The following is a 12,114-nucleotide window of genomic DNA, read 5'->3' on the forward strand; positions in this document are numbered from 1 at the left end:
AGAGGGTTTAATCTCTCCAACGATTTCCTGGATACCACCAATGTCAGGGTGAGGAGTAGCAATTGATTTGAAGGTTGCCTTACTCACTTTAGGAGCAACCAAAATCCGTTTTGTTAACCCAAACCATGACAGGTACGTTCAGGGGCGGCTCAAGCTCGTTAGTGGCCTAAAGCCAAAAATAATCGGACGCCTTAAGATTTTGAAGAAAACTAATTTTTTTTTTTTTAATTTAAAGTCTATTCCTTAAGATGCAAAGTTGTTAATGTATTTCTTACCAAAGTATTTTGAGAACTCCTTTGTTTTAATTTGCTTGTCTATTTTGATTTGATATGGTGTTTGGAGTTTAATAAAGTAAAGAAAATCTGTGTATTTTAAACTAAAGATATATAGAATATACCAAAATGTTCTTTAATATTACGGTCTTAAACATGTCCAAAAAAATTGAAACTAAAAAGTTGACAAAAACAATATTTTTTTTTAAATGAACTGAAAAAAAATAGTACCGAATATTTCTTTTTTTTTTTTGAATCATATAATAAATTTATTATTGTTAAAAAAAAAATTAGGCCTCTCAAATTGGGGGCCTTAGGTGGTTGTCTTATTCTCTAAGGCATAGAGCGGCCCCTGGGTACGTCCTCACCAATATATCACCTCTATCAGACCTGTTCAGTGGACTTGAATCTTCTGATCTTTTATCTCTTTCTATAAGTTTGGCGGCTTACTATTTTCTAGAAATAGTTTGAACTTTCTTCTTGTTTTAAAGATTTTTGAAACTTATTGTTGAAGTTCATATTACAACTACAAATTTTATTAACCCGAAAATAACAAGGTATAGAAATATTTTTTAGCTCTATACAACACGAATTCAAATTAGTCAAATATACAACGCAAATCCAGATTAATTGGGCTCCAATTTTGACATCAAAATGCACAACAACAATAATAACACAACAAGTATATTCACACATGAAAACAATCTCTCTACTTCTTTAGAGGTGGCGGTATGGACTGCGTACATTTTACCCACCCAGATCCCACCTGGTGGGAATACACTGGGTTCGTTGTTGTTGTTGTTGTAGTATATTCACACATGTACCTCCACCTTAGAGGTGAAGTAGAGATGTTATATCCCATGCCTCAATTTGGTAAATCTCTCGCGGCCCGCACCGAAATAGTGCTTTACCTCTAGATGTCCAATCAACTGTTGCGCCTCAACGCATTTCGGGGAGAGCCTGGGAAATTTTTAAAGATTCCGAGTTGATTTTGTTCAAAATCATATAAAGACAATTCCTATTTGATATAGCTATTTGTGCAAGTATTTTACGGTTAAGAAGCAACCGTCTATTGTACAAATTATGTATTAATTTACTACAACCATGGGAGACTCCCCTTTTGCAAATTGTTGCTTTTATCCGAGTGATCCACAAATGACGCAAATCTCTCTTTTTCCTATCCCTATCCCGATGAGCCGAAACTAAAGCTCTTATTTTTTGTTGAGTAATAGTTCTAGTTAGCCTTGAATAAGCCCCTCAAAAGCTTGATGCAAATAAACGAATTTTTGCTCTACGTCTCCAAGCTATATGTCCCCGTTTAATTCTGGTCATTGAATAAATGAAACTTTGACGAATAACTAATTGATTACCTTTCTTTTCCCCCTTCCTAGTCTATTAATAACAAAATGGATTTTTCCAATGTATAAAATCAAAATTCCAATGGCTTTGGCTACTCTAACCTTCCCGACCATGATTTTTTTTTAGGTATTTCACTGCGCAATAAGAAAGAAATAAGAAATTGTATTTTCCTAGGTATCAAAAACAGAGTAAATAAAAGAAATAAAAAAAGAAATAGTGGTTCCTTCGTTTCTATGGTTACTACTTAAACAATGAGGTCTTCTCTATACACCGGAGCCTTTACTTTATACTTTAATTTAATATATATTTAATCAACTAATTGATGTTATTGGGAACTTGTATAGTTCACACGCTTTGGCTCTACCCATGAATTATCCAGTAATAGGTCTTTCACAATCAGATCTACCTATACAGTAACAATATTTAATTATGAAAGTTTGGTGGGTAGCTGACCCTCTTAGTCCATTCTTGCCAGATTGGGAGCCTAACTAATCTTTATGTTTTATGCTTTTAAAATAAGATTTACTCCTCTTAATGGATAACTATTTGTTACCAATGGAGAATTTCTTATCATCTTAAATTCAGGCGATTGGATTTACACCAATGGAAACTATAAACTTTATACACAATAGAGGGATATGATAAGAGTTTTTTTAAAGAATGAATGGAGTTCCTTTTTCCATCTTATCCTATTCACCGGTACTGATTATTAATGCTGTAAAAGTCGTTTTCTTTCTTTTGTGCCAGCTCATGATCTAAACGAGTCGTACGTACACCCTAGTACATGTTCCTCGACGCTGAGGGCACCCCCAAAGAGCGGGGAATTTCGTGACATTTCTGATTGGCTACCTTGTATTTCTAATAAGTTGTTTAATAGTTGGCATGTTGAATCATATACATAATATAATGGTTAGGTTTAGATTGATCCTAACCGAATGATGATGAATTACTTCTATTTAATAGCATATTTAATTTAATAGAATATTCAATTCGAAGATAAAATATTTTTTTTCATTGAACCGCTACAAGATCAACAATTCCATAAGCTTGGGCTTGTGTTGCTGATATAAGATCATCTTTTTCCATATCTTCAGATACAACCCAGAAGGATTTGCCCGTTCGTTGTACATAAACCCTTTTGAGGGTTTTATTGATGTTACCTTAGTTAGATGTTACCTTATTTAGTGTAACAAAATCAGCTACTGATTATCCCTAAATCGTGTATCTGATTTCCTTAAATCTGTAATCCTATAATCAGGGATCTCCCCTATCATTAGGCTAGTAATTAGGAGACAATTAGGACTTCTTTCTCTGTATAAATATTGTATAGGTTCATTGTTATGATTAATGAAGATTGAATAATTATTTCATGTGTATTGTTCCAGTTTTTCTTCCTTTATTTAACTTGGTATCAGAGCTGTAGAGATTGCATTAGGGAGAGCAGCAGCCAATGAATATTGTATCATCTTATAAATATCATTGCGATCAAATAATTGTCGTGCCTTTTGTGTTTCTAGAGTGTGTTGTGTGCCCGTATCCCTTGTCATTGCCTGAAAGGCTTTATGAGGAGTTGAACATTTTACTGAAACAGATTTCTTACGACATTCCAGAATAATATGACCATCATTCTTACAGTAATAACAATAATTTCACTTCTTTCAATGGGAAATGACATGCCCTGTTTCCTTGCAATGATAGCATTAAATTAGTTTGTTAGAGTTTTCCGAGGAAGAACTTTTGTATGCAGCCATGGTAGTGTCCACGAAAAGGAAATTTTCCATAGTGGCTTGAGAACCTAACCGAGTTTTTTCTCGAAGTACTTCAGAAACCACCACATCTAAAGCTGGTAGTTTTTCCCAGTTGAGAATGCTGGCACGTAAAGGGTCGAACTCAGACTTGAGGTTCATACGGAATTGGATAGTCCTTGTCCTCTTCGTAGTAGTCATGAAATCCTTTAGTCCAGTGGCACTAATTGAGGCAGCAAAAATTTGATCTTGCTCTTCCCATAATCTGAGTAATCCAGAATAAAAGCACCAAACACTTTTCTCACCTTGTGTCGATTCTGCGAGTATCCTTTCTAATTCAAATTCTCTAGCAAAATTTTGTTGGTTACCGAGGGTATGTAGATGACTCCATATTTCAAATGCTTTCTTAAAAGATGTCAGTTCCATAGAAATATCAATAAAAACAGAATTTACAAGCTATGTTATGATTTTGTCGTTGTTAGCTTCCCAGATTTCTTTTTCTTCGTCTTTTATAGGTATAGCCTCTGATCTATCTAGAATACCAAGGAGGCCTTTGACTCTAATGAAAGCCTTGAAATGGAAATTTCAGATCGGAAAGTTATGTCCGTCGAATTTGGTTGACAAGACATCTCGTGGATCCATTCTGTTGGAATGAAAAAAAATTGGAGTCAAAGGGAACCAACAAACAAATCCAAAGATTACAAGAAGAGTAACAGATGTGGATAAAGAATTCGATCCCAAGATGAATCAAACAAATTTTCTAAAAAAAATGAATACTCAGGTCTCAGAAAGAGAAAAAAACCAAGGCTTTGATACCAAGTTAAACAAAGGAAGAAAAACTGGAACAATACATATGAAATAATTATTCAATTTTCATTAATCATAACAATGAACCTATACAATATTTATACAGAGAAAGGATTTCTAATTGTCTCCTAATTACTAGCCTAATGATAGGGGAGATCCTTGATTATAGGATTACAGATTTCCTCCTAATTACTAGCCTAATGATAGGGGAGATCCTTGATTATAGGATTACAGATTTAAGAAAATCAGATACATGATTTAGGGATAATCAGTAGCTGATTTTGTTACACTAAATAAGGTAACGTCTAAATAAGGTAACATCAATACCCTCCCTCAAACTTATGTTGTATATCACAAAGCATGAGTTTGGACAAAATATAATTATGTCGACTTCTTGACATGGCCTAAGTGAACAAATCAGCCAATTAATCTTTAGAGGATATATATCTAATATTAATGCTCTGATCTTCAACTAGTTATCTGATATAGTGATAATCTACATCTATGTGCTTGGTATTTTCATGATGCACGGGGTTGGTTGCTATTCTGATTGCACTGGTGTTGCCTCCATACAATATGGTTGATCCTTCTAATGGTATGACATATTGATTCCACTGCATCTAACCACATAACAGAAAATCAAAAACTTTTTTCTAATTTATCTAAAACAAGTCCCACACATGAAATTGTTCCTGCAAATGGCCATGTTTTATTTGCATCGGGTATGGGTTCTATTAAACCATTTTCAGAAGTTCTTTGTGTACCGAAACTTACTGCAAATCTTTTATCTGTTGGACAACTTGTAGAATAGAATTGCTTGGTTATTTGTTACTGTAATGGTTGTATTATTCAGAACATATTGACAGGGAAAATAATGGACAGGGGGCGTAAGGTTGGCAGGCTATTTCTTCTTCAATCTCCGGACACAAAATTTCATCATTGCTTTCTTTCAGCTTCAAATAAAGACATTGAGTTTTCAAATAAAATGTGGAGTTTATGGCATCTTCGTTTAGGCCATCCACATGCTCCCCGTTTAAATTTCATGTTGAAATCCTGCAATTTGTTGGGTGAAGATTCACTAATTTTGCCCTCTAAATTACCTTGTGAGAGTTGTGCAAAATTAAAGAGTCATAAACTTCCTTTTCAATTAAGCAATACTACTTATTCTACTCTATTTGATTTAATTCATAGTGATATTTGGGGATCTTCTCCAATTATATCTCGTATGGGTTACAAGTATTTTATAATGTTCATTGATCAAGCACTTCGTTATACATGGGTTTTCTTTTTGAAACACAAATCTGAGGTACCAAAAACCTCATAGAAACCCAGTTTGAAAAAAAAATTAAGATTTTTCGTTCAGATTCGGGAGGAGAGTATGTAAATGCAAACCTCACAATTTTTTTTCAAGAAAAAGGCATTATTCATCGACGTTCTTGCCCCTATACACTAGAACAAAATGGTGTGGTGGAACGTAAGAATAGACATGTTGTTGAAACTGCCTTAGCTCTTCTTGATACATCAAATATTCCAAAAACGTTTTGGGTTGAAGCAATCCAAACATCTATTTATCTTATAAATAGACAATCATCGTCTATTATAAAACAAAATTGCCCTTATTTTATCCTTTTTAAAAAATTGCCCGACTATTCGCACCTTAAAGTATTTGGTTGTGTATGTTCTGTTCTTCTTTCAGACCATGAATGCCATAAATTAACCTCAAAAGCTGTTAAATGTAGTTTTTTGGGGTACAATCATATCCAAAAAGGGTATTTATGTTATGATTCAACACGTCGCTCATTGAGAATATCTCGACATGTTATCTTCTTTGAAAATTCTTTTACTTATACTAATAAAGACTCGCGATTGTCTACTACATCCTTTTTGGAACAATTCACGACTCATGATTCTGCTAGCCATAACAACGTACCCGTTGATCCATCGCCAAATTTGTCCTCTGCAACAACAGGTACTACTTATAACTTAGATCCCTTTTTTGATAATGATATTACTTCAATGAATACTATCTCTTTACCTGACCAACCTGACTTGCATAATGTTTCTTTAAATCATAATAATCAACCTCCTCCTCCTCAAAATATCATTGACCCTGTTAGACGCTCATCTCATTATGCTCCTCCTCCAAGACGATATGGATATTCTACAGGTGAATATGGTCGATCGTATGCCTTACTAACAACCTTGAATTCTATAGTTGTGCTAAACACTTACATGCAGGCTAGTAGTCTGAAATGTTAGGAAGATGCAATGAATGAAGGACTAGCTGCCCTTGAGGAGAATGATACATGGGATATGGTGGATAGACCAACAAATGCAACAATTATTGGAAGTACATGGGTGTACTCAGTCAAGATGAAAGCTGATGGATCCCTAGATCGATATAAGGCAAGATTGGTAGCTCAAGGGTACAAGCAGGAGTATGGAATCGACTACGAAGAAACCTTTGCTCCAGTAGCCAAGATGACGCCAGTACATATATTGCTTGCTTTAGCATTAATAAGAAGTTGGAAGTTACACCAACTGGACGTCAAGAATGCTTTCCTACATAGAGACTTGCAAGAAGTGATCTACATGAATCCACCACCAGGTTACAAACATTCTAGTCCAAATCAGGTGTGTCGTCTTAAGAAATCTCTCTATGGATTAAAGCAGGCTCCTCACTCATGGTTTCAAAAATTCTGAACTACAATCCTTAGTGCTGGTTTTTCTCAGAGTAGCTCAGATTATTCATTATTTCTACGTCAGTCTGGCTCAGGTATTACTATTCTCCTTATTTATGTAGATGACATAATTATTACAGGGAATGATATGGTTGGAATCTCTCATTTGAAAAATCTATACGTTGAAGTTTCTTCTCAAATTTGTTTATATATATATATATATATATTAACATGATGTTGTATCTATATATATATTTGTTTTTTCTTAACATCATGCTATAAATATTTGAATTCTCAGTTACTGATACGAAAATTTAAAGTTAAAATACTTTTTTTCTATCATTATTTTGTTGACGTGATTCATTTTATCCTGAAAGGATATATTTCAAACATCGAATACTTAAGGGGAATAGTTTCGTTAAGAATGCACTAAGCGAGAAAAAGACTAAGCAAGTATTGTCCTAATGAAATGGCGAATAGTTTAGTATAACATTCATTCCTGACCACCGTTGCCTTCTTAAGACTAAAGCTAATAGTGAGACTTCTATTTTGACGCCCTAACTAGTAAGAGCCTCAAAAGCTATGTTTGGTGTAACCAATCGTTTAGTTGGGCTCAGCTTTACTGAAGAAGAAGGGACGAAGTCTCAACTACTGTTGTTTCGAGTACACAATCTGTATATTTGTACAAACACTTCAACACAAGTTCAAGATTATGTCAAGAAAACGTATGAAATTTTAACACCTTCAACACAAGTTCATCAAGAACTTTCAAAGAAGTGTGTTATTTAAAGAAACAAGATAAGTAGAAATAGAGTCAAGTCCTCCGAATTCACGAAGTGTCCTTAAGGAATTAATTCCCCTCAAGTACCCGAGGTTGCGGAATTTTTCCTCCCAGGATAAAATGGCTTCACAATCAGAATGTAGTGGTACCTCAAATCTTCTGATTTTCTTCGAACTCACTCAACGGGAGATGATCATACTGAAATTTTAGAAGCAAGAGAAATGTTTTTTCAATGCAGAAATTTTTCGTTCTACCTGAGGAAAAAAGTTCAGGTATTTATAGCCATCAAATGCCCATTTGAAAAGGAAGCAATGGTTCATGTAAGAGTGTATCATTTTGGAATAGTTATGTCTGTCCATTCCAAAACAACATGTCTTTTCTGAACAGTCACATCCGATCGAATAGTCACCCCTTTTTTAAAACAGTGTGTCTTTTCCTCGAAGGGTTGTGTCCCTCCATTTTTCATTTACACCAATTAAACCCAACAATCCCCCACATGAATGGGGAATGACTATTCTTTATAAAACTTTACGGACAAATATGTGATCAGCAAGGAAAGACTGATTGTATCTGGATAAATGGGTTTCCCTTTAAAATTTTCGTAGTGAACATGCATCGGATGCACTCGGTCAATCGGTAGATTTGATACCTTTGAATCGTCAAGCTTTAATATACACCAAGACAACACATGTCATACAATCTGTCTTTTACCGTTTATGATTCTCACGTTTTTGTTTGTTTCATCCATGAACACGTCTTGGTTTCATGAGAGCTTAGAGAATAGGCCTTTACTAACATTCTTCTTGAAGCGGCTTTCACTTCACTCTCACATAGGTGATTTCTAAATATTCAATCCTATAGATTAAACTATTTGATCAAATCTGTCAAATTTAGATAATCATTAAAAGACTTCACACCATAAATCTTATTATTGTTTACTAAACATTGTCTACATCATGAGGATGAGTTTGGCATATTGACAATGTTGAACCTGTTAGACACAACTCTATTTGATCTCCTTGAACCTATCTCTTGGGATCTCCAGTCTACTAGGTAGAGTTACCGTCATGCTGACTTGTCCTAGGCCGTAAACTCATTCTCTTGGATGTTTTCTCAACTCGCTTTCTAGATAGGCCTTTTGTAAGTGGATCTGACATATTATCCTTGGACTTCACATAGTCAACAGTGATAATTCCACTAGAGAAAAGTTCTCTAACAGTATTATGTCTTCGTCTTATACGATGAGATTTACCATTGTACATCATCCTCCCTTCCCTACCTATTGTCGCTTGACTATCACAGTGAATACATACTAGTGCCAATAGTTTGGGCCAATAAGAAATATCTTCCAAGAAGTTTCAGAGCCATTCTGTTTCTTCACTAGATTTATAATGCGATAAATTCTGATTTCATTATAGAGCGAACAATACAAATCTGTTTGGCCGATTTTCAAGAGACTGCTCCATTGTTTGGACGATTTCCAAGAGGCTGCTCCTCCACCTATAGTAAATACGTATCCACTCGTGGATTTACTTCATTTGATCCGGTGATCCAATTTGCATTACTATATCCTTCAAGTACCGCTGGATATTTACTATAATGCAAAGCATAGTCTTGAGTATATTTAAGATACCCCAAACTCTTTTCATTTCCATCCAATGTGTTTTATTGGGATTACTCGTGTACTGACTCAACTTACTAATAGCACACCCTATGTCTGGCCGTGTACAATTCATGATATACCTTACACATCCCAATACTCTTGCATAGTCCAACTGTGATTCATTTTCACCTTCATTATTTTAAAGTGCAAAGCTCACGTTCAATGGAGTCTTGGCAATACCAAATTTCAAATACTTGAATTTGTCAAGTACCTTTTCAATGTAATGAGACTGTGACAATGCCAACCCTTGTGAAATTCTATGATTTTTATTCCTAAGATCACGTCCGTAACTCCAAGGTCTTTCATATCAAATTTGCTCTCAAGCATTCATTTCGTAGCATTTATGTATCATCCACATACAAACAAACAATGACCTTGTGATTTGGAGTGTCTTTAATGTAAACACATTTATCACATTCATTTATCTTAAATCCGTTTGTCAATATGGTTTGGTAAAACTTCGCATGCCACAGTTTAGGTGTTTGTTTTAGTCCATAAAGTGACTTAACTAGTTTGCACACCTTTTTTTCTTGATCAGGAACCACAAAACCTTCGGGTTGTTCCATATAAATTTCTTCCTCCAATTCTCCATTTAGGAATACTGTTTTCACATCCATTTGATGGATTTCAAGACCATATACCGCCGCCAAGGCAATTAACATCCGAATTGACGTTGTCCCTATTACAGGCGAGTATGTATCAAAATAATCAAGGTCTTCCTTCTGTTTGAAGCCTTTTACTACAAGTCTTGTCTTGTATTTGTCAATAGCCTCGAATACTTGAGGTGAATAATTTTCCTAAGGACACATTGTGAATTCAGTGAACTTTGAATCTTCTAATATTCATCTCTTTCTATAAGTTTGGTTTACTATTTTCTAGAAATAGTTTGAACTTCCTTATTGTCCTAAAGTTTATTTAAACTTGTTGAAGTTCAGGTCGTAAATACAGATTTTATTAACCCAAAAATAACAGAGATAAAAATATTTTTTTGATTTTATACGACAAGAATTTCAAATTAGTCAGGATATAGAATGCAAATTCAAATTAACTGGGCTTCAATTTGGAAATCAAAATACACAACAACAATAATAACATAACCAGTATATTCATACATGTACCTCCACCTCAGATGTGAAGTGGAGAGATTGTTTCCGATAAATTCCCAGCTCAGGACAACAACAGTGTAGAAAAGAACTTAATATAAGTACAAGAAACAATACGTAGTACCAAAATAAAGGATATTATCATAAATAAGACTACCACAGAATAATACGACAATCAATCCACCAACATAATAGGCATCACCAAAACAGAACAAGAAACTACAAGCGCAGCATGACGACTACTACTGTTATGACTACTTGTACAGATAACAAGACAAAGCACTCTTACCTACTATTCACGAGTCACGATGCTCATTCTTGCTAGTCTTTTATCCTAATTCGCGCCCTCGACACCTACATCAAATATCGAATGAATTAAATAAAAACTGAAAAAGAATCAAAAATACTCTTGAACTATTCCAAAGGAGCAAAAATACATTCAATTTTTCTTTTTTTGCTAAAAAATACCCTCCGTTAATTTTTTGGCTCAAAAATACCCCTCTCTAATAAAATGTCACTAGACTGTTCACATGGATAAATAATGTCACTTGATCAGTCCACATCAACAGTCACGGGAAAAAATCATCTCATTTAATATCGGAAAAAGGCATCATTTCTACTCCATACTATACAAGAAAAGTCTAAGCCGCACCTAAATTATATAAGTAACCTATAACACACATTAACTATATAAAAGTGATATTATTACCTCTCCGCGACCCCCATTCTAAGGCGCGTGTGTTACAATTATTTTAGGCGCATCTAGCCTATTAAATAACAAAAGTAAACAACTAAAAACATTAAGGAAAAGGCATCGTTTGCACCCCAAATTATAGTCAAAAAGTCGAATCCACACCTAAACTATATAAGTGACCTATTACACACCTTAACTATAAAAAAGTGATACTTTTTACTAACGTGGTGCTGATGTGGCAGCGCGTGTAAAACACTACACCACATGCAAGTGGTGGTAGCCTGACAGGGTGTAAATAATTTCAATTTTTTATAATTTAGGTGTGTAATAGGTCACTAGTATAGTTTAGATGTGATTTCGACTTTTCGAATATAATTTGAGGCGGAAACGATGTCTTTTCCCTTTAATACCACTAACCATCAATCCACTAACCACGCCGAAAATTTCCCAAACTACTTATTTTTTGTTAGATTAAAATTTTCCATGTGACTGCTGATATGGACTGAGCAAGTGGTATTTTTATCGACGTGGACAATTCGATGCATTTTGTTAGAAAGAAAAGTATTTTTTAGCCAAAAAAATTAACGGGTTACTTTTGACCCTTTCTGAAATTAAAAAAAAAATAAAAAGAGAAAATATGACCGTTAGAGACCACCTTAAACAAAAGCCAGAAACATTTCAAAATATGCCATTAATAATAATTACTACCTAAATCTAATCATTAAATTCCAATCCAAGAATTGGATTCCCCATTAATGTTACCAAAATCCAATTACCATATACAATTCTTAACAAATCAAGACTTCCCTTTTCCTCCAATTTTTTTGCAACTAAGTTCTGTTTGTCACACATTTTTCAGGTGAAAAAAAAGTAGCCATTAACATTTTTTTCACCTTAGGCTCGTTACATTGTTCGATTGAAGAAGTGGGGTTGTCGATAAAATGGCGAAAGGGGGTGTTGAAGAGATGAGAAATGAAATGGTGGTGGAAGCTGAAGGGGAGGTGAAAAT

At 34.5% G+C, this 12,114-nt stretch overlaps 1 protein-coding gene across 1 annotated transcript in view; it reads left to right on the forward strand.

Annotated features, from left to right (window-relative positions):
• Nucleotides 1-11,632: 11,632 nt before the first annotated feature.
• Nucleotides 11,633-12,114, forward strand: part of LOC107845938 (GDSL esterase/lipase At4g10955) — a gene marked incomplete in the record, with an annotated part of 6,526 nt that continues 6,044 nt past the window's right edge. The window contains 1 exon segment of the mRNA XM_047398418.1: nt 11,633-12,114. Within this exon segment, the coding sequence (XP_047254374.1) occupies nt 12,047-12,114 (68 nt within the window).

The sequence above is a fragment of the Capsicum annuum genome, chromosome 10, assembly GCF_002878395.1.
Source record: "Capsicum annuum cultivar UCD-10X-F1 chromosome 10, UCD10Xv1.1, whole genome shotgun sequence".
In the NCBI taxonomy this organism is placed as follows: Eukaryota; Viridiplantae; Streptophyta; class Magnoliopsida; order Solanales; family Solanaceae; genus Capsicum; species Capsicum annuum.